The 18,801-nt window shown below is 44.2% G+C and overlaps 1 protein-coding gene across 1 annotated transcript in view; it reads right to left on the bottom strand.

Annotated features, from left to right (window-relative positions):
- The window catches only part of LOC308164007 (differentially expressed in FDCP 6 homolog), a gene marked incomplete at both ends in the record, with an annotated part of 27,001 nt that extends 13,159 nt beyond the window's left edge, over positions 1-13,842 (bottom strand). Inside the window, 2 exons of the mRNA XM_080538174.1 lie at positions 7,544-7,774; positions 13,684-13,842. Coding sequence (XP_080394300.1) covers positions 7,544-7,774; positions 13,684-13,842 — 390 coding nt within the window. The remainder of the gene's footprint in view (positions 1-7,543; positions 7,775-13,683) is intronic.
- Between the last annotated feature and the right edge of the window lie 4,959 nt (positions 13,843-18,801).

An 18,801-nucleotide genomic window follows, 5' to 3' on the forward strand; every position in this document is an offset into this window, starting at 1 on the left:
GAGTAAGACCTGGGAACACCACCACTGGTGTGCCCTTGAGTAAGACCTGGGAACACCACCACTAGTGTGTACTTGAGTAAGGCACTTAGCCCTAAGTTACTCCAGGGAGACACATGTAACATAATTGGAAGTTGCTTTAGATCAGTGGTTCTCAACCTTTTTTGGGCCAGCGCCCCCCTGTCCATTATCCAGGTCTCTTACCGCCCCCCATCAAAAAAAGTAGGCTTATTTTCTTCCCTGAATATTAATGTTGACTAATATTCTGTGTTATATCACAGAACAACAATAACACAGCAGCGATTTCACACATGTCCGGTGCAGAACAAACAGTAGGCTACAAAACTGTATATTACAACTAACATTGTTTGTTTTTTAAGTGTGTTGGTGTTGCATTTCGCCAAATTGCTGTTTTATGATGCTAATATTTATTCATTTTTGATTGGACTTTGGGGGGGGGGGGGGGGGGTGTCACAATATGGCGGCAAACGCTAGGGGGCTATTATTTAAATACTTTATTTAGTATTCTATGGTATTATTTTCATAAACTGACCACTTAGTTCGAATTTCTCATATCAAAACATAACAAAGTTCCAAAGTTCAGAGCTCTGCGCTCTGGGAGCGCTCAGAGATGGGTGCTCTGACTGAAAACACGGTTTTGCCCGAGCGAACTGCCCTTTCGTGCATTTACGAACGTACCCGTAATAACACTGCTGACAGCTGATCAATCGCAAGCAGACAGAGTAGTGGTTTCCTATAGCAACAAAAGACGCTGACAGCTGTTCGGAGTGCTTATGTGTTCGTTTCCAGGACATCAGAGGAGCAACATATCACAAAAAAGCGATCGTATATTTTAGTTTGTAAACGTTAAGACGAACACATCGCAATGCTAACCTCAGAATGGCACTAGGGATAACATCCACAACAACACTTGACAGTAATACATTTATGTAATATACTGTAATGAACCTGCGAGGGGAGGGGACATTCGTAGCTGATTTCTCTAGGTTCGATTATTGGTAAGCGACAGAGAGCTTTCCGGACTGGTTACAATACGATCGCTTTTTTGAGATAGGTTGTTCCTGCTGTGATGTTCTGGTATGGTGGTATGGTATAAGGCACTAAGACTCGTGACAACAAGACAAGGGAGTCTATCTGTGGAAGTCCATCGAGGAAGGCCTGAGAGGAAGCCAGGGTACTAAGTACCTTCTTTTCCAGTTGTTTGTAGTGTTGCTGTCTTCTCTAGTCACCCCGGTCTACTGAGTGCGCTTAGCTACTCCTAGTTCTGTTGGTTCTTTAGCCCTCTTCCCCTCTACAGACTTTTACCACAATGTGCTTTCTCCCTATCCCTGTTCTTCTGACACTCAGGAGGACACCTAGATGCTACATCCCCCCTCGCAACCCTTCCAATCTCATCTACCCACCTTTTTCTACTGACCATGACTTTATCGCCGCAGGCGGTCTCTGGAATTGCCAGTCGGCGGTCCGGAAAGCTGACGCTATCTCAGCTTATGCATCTCTTATGGCCCTCAATTTCCTTGCTCTCACTGAAACCTGGATCACACCAGAAAACACAGCCACACCGGCAGCCCTCTCTGCCGCCTACTCCTTTTCTCATTCCCCTAGACCAGGGGTCGGCAATTAGGTTTGGCCTCGGGCCCAAAATTTTTTTTGCCACTAGATGGCGGGCCGGAACATAATCAAAGGATAATTTAAGTAATTGATTGTTAAAAAATGTGACACGTTCTGCTTTGACTTTTCTTTCGAGAAATGTACACATCGCTAGTCAACTAACACAGCTTGTTTTGTGAGCCTGCTAACAATGTAAAGTAGCGTTATAATTAACTAGGTAGCAGTCCAATCCATTTCGCTGCAGTATTTTGGCTTGACTAGTGAGTTTGTGTTGTGATTCTCAACAACGTTGAAACGTAGTTTCACCCTTTTCCATAGTTTTGAATAATAAATGTGTGGACTGACGATGTATCGCAGCCTAACTTATTCTAATAATTATTTAACATACTTTTATTCTGAATGATTCCCCCCTCCTCCAGACAAGGTCACATTATTTATTATTGGATTGGTTGTTTGCGTGTCGGGTGAAGTTAGCTAAACATTTAACCTGCTAACTAGCAAGAGAAACATCATGTCACTCTCCAAAGGTCTAAAGAGGAAAGTTGACGGTGAAAACAGGGCATTTAAAGAGGAATGGACAGCGAACTATACGTTCATCCTACCTGGTTTCATCAATGCAAAGCCGTTGTGAGACTCACATCTTCCCTGCTCACAATGTTCCCTTTCTGTACATGCGAGTCGTCCTTTTCGTCAATGAATGTGATAAAGACGCACGAGAGGAATCGATAGATGCATTAAAAATAAAAATAAACTGCCTGCGGATTAAAGTGACGTCAATATCACCAGATATCAAGCAAATAGTGACCGATGGGAGATGCCACTTTTCACATTAAGTGAGTACCAAGCCTGTCGTTATTGTATTTAATAACCTAATTGTATTTTGTATATTTTGAATGAATGGCTTATGGCTCATTGTACTTATTATCCCTAATAGCGCGTTTGCTCTGTCGTTTCAGGAGCATAGGCCTACCACCACTTTTGCGCCGATTTTGTTGTCAATGTTTTTCAGAAAATTAAACAGAATTTGCTTTGTTACTGTTCATATGTGTGTTGCAGTCACATACGTAAACATTACGTTTGAATGATTTAATGAGCTGATGTTATTTTTTTCAAACCACACCGCATGTCGGCTATTTCAGCACCACGCCTTGTCCACCTGTTTATGATTCACTCTGAGGGGTTCAGCGTCAGTGCACTTCGGTGTACCCCGCTGCCTGATTGTCTGTCCCTGTGTCATTCACTCTCAACATGAATAAAAGTACAATAAGCATTATTCAGGTGGTGGTAGATTTTCTATTCGGACATTATAGGCGCGGTGTGGGACTGTCGGTCCGATATTGTAAAAAAAAAAAAAAAAAAAAAAAAGTGGATTCTCAAAATTATCTGCTGGGCCAAATATTATTGGTGACGGGCCAGCAATGGCCCACGGGCCGCCTATTGCCGACCCCTGCCCTAGACCCTCTGGTCGAGGGGGAGGCACAGGACTCCTCATCTCGCCCAAGTGGTCACATACTGTCCTTCCCCTGGCACACTTGTCTATATCCTCCTTTGAATTTCATGCCGCTTTTGTCTCCTCCCCGGTCAAACATTGTTGTCATCTATCGCCCCCCAGGCCAGCTCGGTGACTTCCTAGGCGAGATGGATGGCCTTCTCAGCTCTTTCCCTGATGATGGCACTCCGCTCGTACTACTAGGTGACTTCAATTTCCAATCTGAGAAGCTTCTCTCATCTGGAGTACTTGACCTTCTCCTCTCCTTCAGCCTTACCCTGTCCCCCTCTCCTCCGACTCATAAGGCAGGCAATCAGCTCGACCTTGTCTTCACCAGATCTTCCCACACTTCAAACCTTACCGTTACACCTCTTCCAGTTTCTGATCACCACTTTATATCCTTCTCCCTTCCCCTCAAAACTTCCACTTCCCTCTCAGCCTCTAACCACTTAAGACCCTCTCGTCGTAACCTACGTACCCTGTCCCCCATCGCCCTCTCTTCTTCTGTCCTATCCTCACTACCCTCTGTCGAATCCTTCTCTCTTCTATCCACTGATGCGGCATCCTCAACCCTCCTGTCCGCTCTCACCTCATCCTTCGACACCCTCTGTCCACTAACCTTGAAGCCAGCTCGATCCTCTCCTCGAGCTCCCTGGCTCTCTGAAATGCTACATGCTTGTAGACTAGAGCTCAGAGCAGCTGAGAGGAAATGGAGAAAAACTGGCCTTTCTGATGACCTTAACCACTATCAGTCTCTCCTTGCCAACTACGCCTCCTCTGCATCAGCTGCTAAAGCATCCTACTATCATTCCAAAATACATTCTTCTGCCTCTAATCCTAGAAAACTGTTCTCCACTTTCTCTTCACTCCTTAATCCACCTCCTCCCCCTCCTCCTTCCTCCCTGTCCGCCGATGACTTTGTCACCTTCTTTGAAAAAAAGGTGGACGACATCAGCAGCACCTTTTCCCCCCCACCTCTCCCTCCTCCCACTAACAATGCTAACACCCCCTCCAAACTCTCTCCTCGACACTCGGTCTCTGGATTGTCATCTTTTTCCCCCCTCTCCCCCGATGAGATTCTCACACTTATCACATCAAAGCGGGCAACCACATGCCCTCTTGATCCCATCCCCTCCCCCCTTCTCCAATCCATTTCCGCCGATATCCTTCCTTACCTTACCACCCTAATCAACTCCTCCCTATCCACAGGATCTGTCCCAGCGGCCTTCAAAATAGCCAGAGTCAAGCCTCTCCTCAAGAAACCTACCCTTGACCCATCATCTGTCCACAATTACAGACCTGTATCCCTTCTCTCCTTCCCTTCCAAAACCCTTGAACACGCGGCATCTAAACAACTGACTGACTATCTCCGGAAGATGGATCACTTAGACCCCCACCAATCCGGCTTCAAGGCTGGGCATTCCACTGAGACTGCGCTCCTTGCTGTCACGGAAGCCCTCCACTCTGCCCAAGCTTCCTCCCTCTCCTCTGTTCTCATTCTCCTTGACCTGTCTGCTGCCTTCGACACAGTCAATCACCAGATCCTTCTCTCCATCCTCTCAGACCTGGGCATCTCTGGCACCGCACACTCCTGGTTTTCTTCCTACCTGGCGGGCCGCTCCTACCAGGTGACCTGGAGAGAATCGCTATCTTCTCCACGAACCCTCTCCACTGGGGTACCCCAGGGTTCTGTCCTAGGGCCCCTACTTTTCTCCCTCTACACCAAGTCTCTTGGCTCGGTAATCTCTTCACATGGGCTCTCCTACCACAGCTACGCAGACAACACTCAACTCTTCCTGTCCTTCCCCCCGTCTGATGTACACGTGGCAACCCGTATCTCAGCATGTCTCGCTGACATTTCAACTTGGATGGCTGACCACCATCTCAAGCTCAATCTTAACAAGACCGAGCTCCTCTTCATCCCCGGGAAAGCCTGCCCTCTCCAAGACTTCTCCATCACAGTGGAGAACTCTACTGTAACCCCCTCCCTGACAGCCAAGAACCTTGGAGTGATCCTGGATAACCGACTATCCTGTGCGGCGAACATTGCAGCAACGGCTCGCTCCTGCAGATTCTTCCTCTACAACATCAGAAGGATACGACCATTCCTTACCAGAGAGGCAGCGCAACTCTTGACCCAGGCACTGGTCATCTCCCGCCTGGACTCCTGCAATGTACTCATGGCTGGGCTCCCTGCTTCAGCCATTAGACCTCTGCAGCTCATCCAGAATGCTGCTGCCCGGCTGGTATTCAACCTCCCCAAATACTCGCATGTCACCCCTCTCCTTCGCACCCTGCACTGGCTCCCGATAGCAGCTCGCATCAGATTCAAGACCCTGGTGCTTGCATACCAGGCAGCTAAAGGGACAGCCCCTGCCTACCTGAAGGAAATGGTAACCCCCCAAACCCCTGCCCGCTCACTCCGCTCCTCCACCTCGGCTGGCCGACTGGCCCCACCTCCTCTACACAGCAGTCGGGCTGCCCGATCACGTCTCTTCACAACACTGGCTCCCCGCTGGTGGAATGAGCTCCCCACGGCTGTCAGAACGGCAGAGTCACTACCCATCTTCCGTCGTAGACTGAAGACCTATCTCTTCAGGTTACATCTTAACTGCTCCTCCTGAGACATCTTCTGACCCTCACCACTACGTCTCCTAAAGACACCCGCTTTCCCCTCTACTGTGTCCCTAAGAACTTCTATTGCCCCCCTTGTACTGTTTCTCAGTTTCTCCAGTAAAAATAATAATAAAAAAATAATAATAATAATAAAAAACTTTAGTAGAAGGCGATAGGGAGAAGGTTTTTCCTTCTATCAGTGGCCCCGGGCCCGAGCTAGATTACTCTTCCTGCAACGAATGGTGGATTGCTGATTCACATGCTTGGTATTCAAATGTATTGATTGTAAGTCGCTTTGGAATAAGGCGTCTGCTAAATGCCAAAAATGTAAATGTAAATGTAAGGCAGGGGTGCCCACACTTTTTTGAACCAAGATCTACTTTTCAAGTAGCCAGTCTGCCAAGATCTACCAGTCTAGTTTAAACATCGCAAACGTACACGCACGTACTACAAACACACACACACACACACACACACACACACACACACACACACACACACACACAGTTCCCAGCCTGCATAGTACAATACACTTTCTCTCTCCCTCTTTGCTATTCTCTCACACACACACACACACACACACACACACACACACATACACATACACGCACACACACACACACACACTTGCCAGTCTGCATAGGAAGCCATAGCACAAACTCTCTCTCCCCCCCCCTCTCTCTCTCTCTCTCTCTCTTACACACACACACACAGAGTCACTTTCTCTCACTCACACACTGACAGCCAGTCTGCAGTACCATAGCCAACTACTGATCCAACAAACAGAAAAGTCAACCAGATACAAAACAGGTAATTCCCTAGTTTGAAAGGAGGAAATACATGCATTTCTCTACCTTAGTGGGAGACCTGGCACTGGGAGGAGGCAGCTAGTTTCTAGTAGTCAGGGCTGTAGGAGCTGGTTGTAAGGTGTAGGCAGGCTTGCAAGGTGTCATCAGCCACTGTGGATCTGTCATCGAAAAGGCAATCTGCAGCCTTGAGAAACGCTTTTTTCACAATTTCGCCGTCTTTGTTTTCTTCTTGTGTTTAACAAGAACGTGACTGACGCGATAAGAAGCTATCGTTGCAGCCGTACGTTTTCGCTCTTTTGCCACATTTCCCTTCTTCCAAACAGCCATCGTAGATCTGCAGATCAGACAGACGCACTTCCAATATCACATTGTGTAAAAAAGTCCTCCTCCCATTCTGGATGGAAGTTGTACGTTATTGGTTTCTTACTTGGTCCAGCTTCCCCACTCATTTGTATACCCTTTCTTTAGTATTACATAGTAAATAGTAGAAATTGGAAGGCTAACTAGGTAATTAGTCTCGCCGGTATTTAGTATTTTGTAGTTGGCGCTGTTGACTGCGCATGCGTGGTGAACCGTGTGTTAGGTGAAAAGATCAGATCGCAGACTGGCTTACCTGTACGTCAATCAAGTGGCAAAAGCCATAGTGAGGATGGATGATAGGCGAACTTTTTTTTTTTTCTCCTTTTGGGTTTTGTTCAATGCCATGCGATCTACCCATACTACCTTTGAAAAGACGGTTTGTCCGAGCGAACTGACCGTTCGTGCATTTACGAACGTACCCGTAATAACACTGCTGACAGCTGTTTTTCATGAGAAAAATACTTTATGCGTGACCGCCCCCCAAGAACACCTCAACGCCCCCCTTTTAAAAATATTTGTTCCAGCGCCCCCCGATGTTGTCTGAACGCCCCCTGGGGGGCGGTACCGCCCCCATTGAGAAACGATGCTTTAGATAAAAGTGTCTGCTAAATGGGAAAAAACGTAAACATTCTCCACTCACCCGCTTGAGGATGTTGTGGTACATCTCCAGAAAGACCTGGTCCAGGGCCAGACTGAAGCCCTCCACACTAACCACCCTCAGCAGCCGCCCAGCGCCCATGTGCTCCAGGAACGCCCACACCGACATGCCCTCCTGCCACACAGAGGCATCCTGGGATAGAAGGTCCTCCAGGGGCTTCCCGTCCCACTCCTGGTTCATCGCCTTGGAGATCTTCTTCAGAAGGTACTCCAACTGCGAGTGTTAGAAGATGATCCCAGTGACGAAGAACATGAAGTCACTCAAAGTCACAATAAACATTCACAGCTTCTCTAGCTGGTGAAAATCAAGTTCGATAGATGCACATCCATAGCCATTATTAAATAGTCATATAATATAGTATATTTGTAAGTAGTCGGCTAGGTTTGTCATAAGGAACTGTGATCTAGCAGGCTTTAAGCTGGTTAGAACACCCCTTTCAACATTAAGTGTGTTTACACTATTTTTTTAAATGCAAGCCAATTGATTAGGCAGTGAGGTCTTGCCCCATGCAAAGAATAGTGTTAACCAAACTGGATACAAAACAAAACCACTTTTATCGCCAGTAACGGCTTCCCCAGTTTGACCCTTACAATGTACCATAATTACATTTTTGCTGAGCTCACGCATAGATTGTATTTTTTAACAACAATGGAGAAGGACATGGAGAAGGACATACCAACAGACTCACTCATAAGCGGCATTTAGCCAACAGGTTTCCAAAGCTACTGTCGGCGTGTGAGATGATCAGCCTCAGCAAGTCACTGTGCAGATTTGTATATTGATCATTTAATCAGTGGTTATTTCTAGAAGAAGGTGATTTGTAGAGCAATGTCTTGCAAAAAAGAAATTTTCGGTGATTGTGTCTCCATCCACAAAGCGTGCATTGGCCAAGAGTTGAGCCAAGACTCAAGTTGCAAAGCAAACTGCCCACTGCCACGTATCTTCTCCAAAACAACATTTTCGATGTCTGCAGACATGTCATCAATGCGTCTGGCAATCGTCTTAATGAATGAATGAAACAATGTAGGTTATTTTTATCATCTTGGGGTAGGCCTATGCAGTGGCGAAGCTACCAGGGTGGCAAGGGGTGGCAGCTGCCACCCTTGAAAAAAGTCCTGCCACCCCAGTTACACAGACCAACTGATATAATTTGTTGTATTATTATTATTTGATCTTTATCTTTATTTTTAATCAGAATTTAGTGTAAAATCCCCAAATTTCCAAGTTTGAAAAATAAACTCACTGTCTGTTCCACCCCTCCGTCTCGAAATGGTTGCACCCTTTTTCACGTGAGAGATTTGAGTTTGCCGGCTGAGCTGTCTCTCTGGTGCTGTGCCGTGTGGAGCCTGTTCAGGTAATGTTGGATCAAATGTAGATTACCTTAAACACGAACTGCAGCAGATTAGAAGATTGTTGGATCAACAAGCAACAAATGGAAGTCCCTCCAGTTTAATGGAATTAGTTAATTTCTTGGATCCATACAAGACGGTTTTCTTGGAGATGTTCAGATTATCTAAAATAACTGTATTATTGCCGGTCACCAGTGCAGCATGTGAGAGGAGTTTTTCAACTCTTAAAATAATAAAGAATCACCTGCGCTCTACCCTGGCAGAGAATAGATTAACAAGTATTGCAGTTCTCAGCATTGAGTCTAAACGTGCAAAAGCTCTGAATTTGGATGAGTTTGTGAAGCGATTTGCTGCACAGCATAGCAATCGTCGCATTCAGCTTTTGTAAATTAATTTATTTGTATTATTTTTTTTATTTTATTTTTTAATAGCAGATTTTGTGGCAAGTTTATTTGTATAGCACTTATACAACAGGGGCAATTCAAAGTGCTTTACATTATTTAAAAATACAGCAAGAGGAGCATAGTAAGAAAATAAAAAGTACAATGAATAAAAGCAAATATAAGAAGTAAATAGATAAAACATTTAATAAGACAATAGTTAATGGAAAAAATACATTGATAGAAGTGTTTGTGTTTTTAGCTTAGATTTAAATATTTTAAGGTTTGGGCCTGTTTGATTTCTTCAGGGAGTTTGTTCCAGGAGCATGCAGCAGCGTGATTGAAAGCTGCTGAACTGTGTTTTGTTTTTACTCTTGGAATGATTAGCTGATTAGTCTTAGCTGACCTTAGGGACCTTGCGGGAATATAGGGTGGGAGGAGATCTGATATGTATTTTGGTCCAAGACCATTTTGTGATTTGTATGTAATTAGGAGGATTTTGAATTCAATTCTCTGAGAGACTGGTAGCCAGTGCAGGGATCTCAGGATTGGTGTAATGTGTTCAAAGTTCTTTGTTTTTGTTAGGACCCTAGCAGCGGTGTTTTGGATGAGCTGCAATTTACGAACAGCTCCTTTAGATAGGCCTGTTAGCAGGCACGCGGGAAGGTATTTTGACTGGGGGTGCTGAGGTGCTGTCTATATACGCTACAGGGAAAAAAATTGCCAGGGAAAAAATTATAACGATTTCTCTCCCTCCCTCCCTCCCTCCCTCTCGCTGATTGCTCGTTCGCTCACACGCACACAGTGGCATAACGACGGGCCCCAATGCACGGGCAATAATAGTTAAGCACGCACGCACCCACACACTACAAAGACGTAACGTTAAATATTTTACCAACAATGTGTTGGAATTTACAGTAATTTCCACTCAGCTCACAGTGTCCCACAATGTCCACAAACATGATGTTGACCATTATTACAGACAGCACTCCATGTCGATTGTTATTGCCTCTTAACGGAAGCCCTTCGCTGCCGAAGAATCGGATGGATCTGAATATCAGTTCTAATACGTTTCTGGCCGTCTGTTGCTCTTTCTCAACAACGTCCGACAGTAGAGCATTAATGGGAGTGTTGTTAAGCGAAGCAAGCAACTGCATCAGCATCTTCTTCCAACTCCACTTCAATTGTTCTGGCTGATTTAGCATTTTTGCTAAAGAACTCAGAGATTCCCTAGCAAGATATGACCATGTGATCACTAACATTAAAACTAACAAACACATTTTTACATTTATTACAAAAAACACATTTATTTTTATTCCCAAAAGCAACAATAGTTATTATATTGTTTTAAATTATTGTTTGAATAATATTTTTATTTTTTAAATTCAGGCAGGAGGAGCTCCTTCTGCCTGCCGCTAGGGGGTGCTGCAGCACCCTCAGCACCCCCCTTCCCGCGTCCCAGCCTGTTAGTAGACTACAATACTCAAGTCTATTCCAAACAAATGCATGGATGAGTTTTTCAAGGTCTTGCTTGGACATGAAACCTCTCATTCTTGTTTGTTCTGACGATCAAGTTCAGTGCGCATTGTTCATGTTCCTTGTTTATTGTCTCAGAATGAAAGAGATAATAAAATGTTTTTTTCTCCCACAAACCTATGTCTTTGTAATAATTTACTGGATGAGAGAGAAACCTGTACACATACACACTGGTGTGCACACACTAGTTCTATGTAGAACAGGCTGTAAGGGATGATACATATACATAAATGTAAGACATTAAGCTAGCCACTTATCAAAATGATGGCCACACTAAAATATCTGCTTGCCACCCCTTTGCCACCCCATGTATAAATCTCTAGAATCGCCACTGGGCCTATGGGCATACAATCGTTAGGTTTTTCAGTCACGTATTCACACACCCTCCTGTCAATCACCTGGAAGAGGCCGCTTTGCGGACGGCGATACGCTTTTCTCTGATTGTTACCATTCTTAAGCCGATCTTTTTGGGCTCGTCAACTTCTAACATTACACTCTGTAATATCATATTTCTTGGCTCCTCGACAGTTGTTTGATGCCTCTGCTTCATTGACCACCATGGTCTTAAAATTGGCATCGTAACTCCACCTCTGTTGTCTGTTAACTTGACCAACCACTTGAGCCAATTTCTTCGAGCTGGTCCGAGTGTGTCTCTGCAGTGTCTCTCCGCGGGTGTGTGTGTGAGTGTGTCTCCATCTCTCCAGGCACCGTCACTGGGGTGTGTGTGAGAGGGAGAAACACAGTGGCTCGCGTGGGGAACAGTCTTTTGGCGCCATACGTTGTTGTGAATTAATATTGACGTGTAAAAGTCTAGGCGCGAATATAAGACGATGCAACTTTTTCAGACTTTTTCCGAGGGAAAAAACCCCTCTTATATTCGGGTCAATACGGTAAGTGGAATTTGATAATTTCCCACGGCACATCTGATGATCTCTCACGGGCACAGTGGTTGAAAAACACTGGGTTAAGGCGATGGACTGCTAATCCATTGTGCTCTGCAATCCCATCCTCGTCGCACAGCCTTTCTGCTTGACAACCCTGTATAAACAGAGGACATCGCGGTGGTGGAGAAACAATGCAAAGCATGCGGTACATCTTTCGTAGAGCACATTCAAATGGGACATCATCGAATAACTTCTTTGAGCGCGGAAACTTTTTCAATATGGAAGTCACAAGCTAAAAAACCCTGCAGGAGGTCATCTGTATTGAGAAGAAAACATAACAAAACAACTCTGGTGGGACTCAAACCCACAACCTTTGAATTCCTAAAAGGTAGAAGCCTAGAGCTACAATGCGCAACAGAGCCTCGGGCTGGATTTAATGTAAGCCAAACAAGAGAGTATTTGACAGTTGGGAGAGTCTATCAAAATTGGCAAGTCCCTGGGTGGGATCGAACCACCAGCCTTCCGGTTAACAGCCGAACGCGCTAACCAATTGCGCCAGGCGAGGGGAACGATAGTCTGTTAAGGGTGGGGAAGAAAGTGAAAGAGGGGGAAGAAGGGGGAAGAAGAAAAGTGAGGAAAAAGAGAGGAAAAGGGGAGAAAAAGAGGGAAAAGAAAAGGAAGAGAGAGAAATTGAGGCTTCTTTTCCATTATCTACATGTTTAATAGTCTCAATTTATTCTAAACAATTAATGCACAATAAAAAATGTCGCCATTGCCATTTTTGTATGGGGGGGGAAGAATGGTTCAGAAGGTCACCGGTTCAAATCCCACCATAAACAAGAACAATTAAAAATGTCTCCAAAAGTGTTGTTTTGTGTAAATTCAAAATCACTTGAGCCAAAAGTTGCTTTTTGTGACATAACAGAAGTTTATAGACACTAGCTGTTGTTTTGTTGATGTTTAAACACCAATAAAAAGAATAATAGTATAATATTATATATTATAATAATAGTACAAATAAACAAGTTAGCCTCTTAAAAGCCCTGAGGTTGAATGAATAACTTTTTTACAAAGAGAAGAAGAGAGAGTTACTCAGAATCAGAATCAGAATTGCTTTTATTGCACCAATGTACAGGTACACAGAGTAAAATTCTTGGGTTCAGGTTCATTCAACATTGGCATTGCAGCAGAATACAAGATCAGTAATAAAATAAAGTATGATATAAAAACAACAAAATCAACAATCAATAAGCAGGATATGAGAACAACAAAATAAACAATCAATAATAGCAGCAATAGTATCAGTAGCATCAATAGCAGCAGAATGCAAATCAACAATAAAAGTAAATGAGCAGGGTGATAAGAGACTACAGCAGTACTACAGCTGCACCAGTCATGCTGCTGTAGAACAGTGGTGTAAACAGCTGTGCAGATTCCAATGACATGGGATGTAATATCATACAGTATGCAATAATATAGTTCAGATATGATACAGTACAAGTTCAAGTAGTAGTCAGGTGGTGCATAAAATGCTGTGCAGGTAGCAGTGAGATGTAATACACTGTCATACACACCGTCTATGTCTCACTGCTACCTGATGTAATACACTGTCATACACACCGTCTATGTCTCACTGCTACCTGCACAGCATGTTATGCACCACCTGACTACTACTTGAACTTGTGCAATATGGTACAGATAAGGAGCAGTACATATGTTTCAGTAGAAGTAGTGTTCAAGTAATCAGGCAGTATGTAGTTAGTTATAATACATATTATTAATGCAGTGGGGTTGGTTTGGAGGAGACAGACGTTTGCCTTCCTACTTCCTCATCTTATCCAACTAGTGCTCCTTAGTCAGAGACTAAACGAGGGACAATGCCAGATGAGGGGCAGGTGGACCTTTGGGACAGCCAGATGAGGGGCAGGTGGAGCAAACAGGGTTGAGAAAACGACAGGAGGGACAGCAAAGACAAGGGCGGTAGGGGGGGGGGGGGGGTGTTGGTGGTGGGACGCAAAGTAAAAAATGAAAGTGGGGTCAATGGTGTCGTCTTGGAAGTCCTCATCCTCTAGTTCCTCCTTCGTGGCCAGGTCCTCCAGCAGCTGGTCAATATCCTCTGCCTCAGGGTCCATGTCCTGCAGGGTTCTCCCTGTCTGCCTGTACAGGTAGTCCACACCAATCATCTCTCCTTTTTGACGAAAGCAATAATCTTGTTAGTATAAACATACACACAAGCACAGATATGTACAGTCAAAATACAATACTCCAGAATTGTTACAGCACTACTGGTTAGATGCTGAACTGCATTTGATTGTCTGGTACTTGTACTCTGCAATGACAATAATGTTGAATCTAATCTAATCTAATCTAATATCTATCCCTTCCCGTCCCCTGACTATAACCATATACAATACACAGTACCGTGAAGGCTATACACTGGGACTGATCTATACCTATGCCTCTCTGCCTGAGCTTTAAAGAGCAAATAATAAAGTTTGGATGAGTAGGAAAATATTAATAATAATAATATAATAATAATAATTAATAATAAGTCATCAATCAAATACCAAAACGACTCAAAGTTAGAGGCTCTACACACAACATACAGTATGACATAGTACAGTATGCGTAATGTAACACTTACAGACTATTTATAGACAATAACCCACTACACATCAGGCACACACAACAAATGTGCCAGTTCAAAATCTTTCCACATTATAATGCACTGTTAATACAATCACATCTCTAATATCCGATCTCGTCAGCACATAAATACATGAAGGCTCGCGCAGCTGAGCTCAATGACAGCCACGTTATGAATATTTCGCCAGCAAACCAGTGACAACCACATATTTCATCATGAGATATTAGTCATTCAACTAATACAAGATAGCTCTGATTTAATAACTCATTATCGTTGTCTTTATGCCCTGTTTTCAACAAACGTAGAACTAGCTATCTATCGGCGGGCATCACCGCGTCTGTCTCTCGTCAAAAACGAGAGGTGCAAAGTGTTGCTATGAACTGACAACACCGTATTAATTTATATTAACAATTCCGTTGATAAAAACAATTTATAAAGCCAAGCTCAGTATCTGGACTTACCATAAACGGATGCAGTGAAGCTGAAGGTGACAAAACCGATGGACTGACAGTTCGAAATGTCATGAGTTGTTTGCATATGACGTGCACCACCAATAAAGCATTTGGGCAACATGATTGGCCACCACCACTAAAAGCATTCTAAAGACATGATTGGCCACCACCACTAAAGCATTCTAAAGCATTGATTGGCTGCACTAAAGGAACCACTAAAATGCGGGCGACATGATTGGACACCACTAAAGCACTTGGCGATATGATTGGATGTGCACGTTCTAATGAACCAGACTAACGTGCTCTAGGTAGCGCCACAGAGACTTTTAGGGGTACATTTGTTGGACCCTTTTTTTAAAGGGGGTTGGGTTCAAATGCGGAAGACATTTTACATTTAACAGACACTTTTATTCAAAGCGAATTACAATTTAAGGGACATTCTCCCTGGAGTAACTTAGGGCTAAGTGCCTTACCCAAGTGGTGGTTTCCCAGGTGTGAGTTGAACTCAGGACCTTCCGATCACCGGTCCTACCACTACCCCCACAAAAGGCTCCGCTGAGATTCGAACTCAGGATCTCCTGTTTACTAGACAGGGGCTTTAACCAACTAAGCCACGGCGCCTACACAGTGAAAACAAAAAACACCAGCCGGGAGGGCATGTTGTGAGCCCACCCAAGAACAAAGTGATTTTGTTAGAGAACAGGCAGAGTTTTGGCCTTGATGCTCCAGAAGAGGCTACACCGTTTGGACGGCATCGGTTCAAACAGACTGGTTGGGGTGACTGGGATCTTGCCTCTGTAAGGGATCTTTGTCCCCACGCCAAACTTCTTAAGACATCCATGTCTATTAGTGATGCATTATTATAAGTCATCCATGTCTATTAGTGATGCATGGGTTGACTTATACAGTGGTATGAGGTTTGTGTCAGGGTTTGGGTCTGGATCAGGGTTTGGGTCAGGGTCTGGGTCAGGGTCAGGGTTTGGGTCAGGGTTTGGGTCAGGGTCTGGGTCAGGATCAGGGTTTGGGTCTGGATCAGGATCTGGGTCAGGGTTTGGGTCTGGATCAGGGTTTAGGTCAGGGTCTGGGTCAGGATCTGGGTCAGGGTTTGGGTCAGGGTTTGGGTCAGGGTCAGGGTCAGGGTCTGGGTCAGGGTTTGGGTCAGGGTTTGGGTCAGGGTCAGGGTCAGGGTTTGGGTCAGGGTTTGGGTCAGGTTAGGGGAATAAGAGGCCCTGCTTGCCCGAAGGCTCGCAGAATGCACGGGCACACTAATCTTTTAGTTTTTTTCTCTACTTTCAGATCTTTGTTCAGATTATGTCGTCGACCATCCATAATTCAAGACTCAAGGATCTCCGGCTTCAGAACTTCAGTACGTATCCAGGTAAGCACCCAATTTAACTGTATTTTTTATTTTATTTTTAAACTTTTTTCAGGTTCTATCAGATCACAGGTAAGTGTTTTTTTCCTTTACAGATTTTTTTCAGGACTGGACTGTACATATTAAATGAGAGGTAAGTTTTTATATTTCATTTAAACCACTGGGTGAAATTGTGTTTAGTTCTTTAATCCAGTGTCTTTCCCTCATCATTCTCTGTCTTTTTGACCAACAGGTTCCAGATTCCAGGCCTACAATCAGGAGATTCTCCCTACCATGATCTCTAAAATGTTCGTACAGTAGGGTGGATTCCTCAATCCGATTTATCCTGTAAAGGTGCTGTTTTAAACGTTCACAAAGTTTGTTCTTAGTTTCACCAATGTACCATTTAGAACAGACCCCACATTTTATTCCATATACCAGGTTTGAGGACTCCAAACCCAGAACATTCCAGATTGGAGCCCCTTTGTCTGTATATATGTTCGTAATGTATTTTGGTGTTTTTAAATGTCTTTTTAGTTTATTTTGTTTATCGCTTTTTAATGCTGCATGTACTAGCAAATCTTTTATATTTTTATTCCTCCTAAAGGCTGCAATAATTTTAAAACCCACCAACGGTTCGACGATATCTTGAGTCCTTTTAAAATTACTTTTAATCATTTTATTAAGTTCCATCGAGGATGGGGAGAACATGGAAACAAAAGGAATTATCCTGCAATTGTCCCCTTCTTTTGCAGGTCTATCCCCCCTGCTGAAATTTTGCTGGACCTCAGCTTTGATGGTCCGGAGGAAAGTTCTCCCATAACCCCTCGATCTGAGGACCTTGAAGAGGGTCCTCGTGGCTGACTCCGCGTCCTCCTCTGCTGTGCAAATTCGCTTGAATCTGATAAGCTGTGATTTCACTATTCCCCTAAAAGTATGTTTGGGGTGATAGCTAGACTTGTGCAACAGCGCATGAGTATCTGTGGGTTTAAAATATACTCTTGTGCCCAGACTATAACTCCCCTCTCCTCTCTTAATAAACACCTCTGTATCCAAAAACTCGATTTTCTCAGGTTGAATATTGAATTTTACAGTGATTGCCTGATGATGCGTGTTTAGCACATTGATAAAAGCCTGGAAGTCCTCCCTTGTGTGGCTCCAGATGCCAAAAATATCGTCCAAATAACGGACATACAGTGCTGGGAGTTTCGGGCATTTGGGGAAGACAGTACGCTCCCAATCAGCCATATAAATATTGGCATACGCAGGGGCGAACTTCTTCCCCATAGCTGTCCCATGTACCTGAAGGAAACATCTGGAATCAAAGACAAAGTCGTTTCTAGTCAACCCTAACTCTAAGAGATGGAGAAGAGCCTCATCTGGTCTAGAAGGGTCTGGATGGTCGTTAAATAGCTCCCGCACCGCTTTGAGCCCCAATGGGGTCTCTATGTTTGTATACAGGGAGTCAATGTCGACCGAGAAAAGCATCGAACCAATAGGAACCTGGGTGTTTTTCAGTTTTTCCACAAATTCATATGTATCTTTAATGAAACTTTCATGAATTTGGGATAATGGATTTAAATAAAAATCTATGAATTCTGCTATTCGATAGGACTCGCTCCCACAATCGGACACAATCGGCCTTCCTGGGGGGACCTGATGTGGAACTGTCCAGGTCTCTGGATCCTTGTGGATCTTTGGCAAGAGATACAGTTGCCGTGGACGTGGCGGATCCTCCCCATACAGGTAAGTCATTTGTTTGGCCGATATAACTTTCTTTTCATACAGGTGAGACACCGTCGCTCTAATCTGTTTCTGGGTCTCCAGTTGCAGAGAGCCAGTTAAAGGTACGTAGTGTGTTCTATTTTCCAATTGTCTGTTAGCCTCTGTCAAATATTGATTTTTATCCATTATTACAATTTTAGAGCCCTTATCGGCAGGCTTAATAATTATATCCTGGTTCTTTTTTAATTTGTTCAATGCTTTTCTTTCCCCTTGTGACAGGTTACTTTCTTTTTCACAGGCCCAACGGATTCCCTCCAGGTGCCGCACATCTTCCCTGATCAATCCCTTAATAGGGTCCGAGATGGAATTCCAATCAGGTTCCCAATGAGAGGGATTGATGAACGGTTCCCTGGTGAAATCCGCGGTAAACCGGAAATGATCTAAGAGTTTCAAACGCCTGTGATACTTTGCTAAATCTCTTTGTAAATCTTCTCTGTCTGTTACAGATGGCGTAGGAATAAAGAAGAGGCCCCTCTCCAGCAGCATTTCCTCTTCTGTGGATAGTTCAAAGGTAAGTGAAAGATTTAAAATATTCGAAACATTTAAAATATTAGAATGGGGCTTGGTAAGTGTCCCAGGTCCCCCTCTTTTCAGTTTAACTGTAGCATCCATGCCTCTAACATTTTCTTGCCCGTAGCCGGGGTCCAATGTATCGGATCCCCCTCACAAACTTTGAAATCCCGGGCCTCTACCCCTCTCAGGGTCCTGTATGTGGACTCCACATAGGTGTTTAATTCTTCCAGGAGGGCCCGTACTGGGGCCTGCAACCTGGATGAGTATTGTGTCAAAGCAAAAAACACCTCTGCCTGAGGGAAAACCACTCTTGCCTTCGCCATCAGCTGTTGGAATTGCT

The sequence above is a fragment of the Nansenia antarctica genome (genome assembly GCF_963989245.1).
Source record: "Nansenia antarctica genome assembly, chromosome: 8".
Lineage (NCBI taxonomy): Eukaryota > Metazoa > Chordata > Actinopteri > Argentiniformes > Microstomatidae > Nansenia > Nansenia antarctica.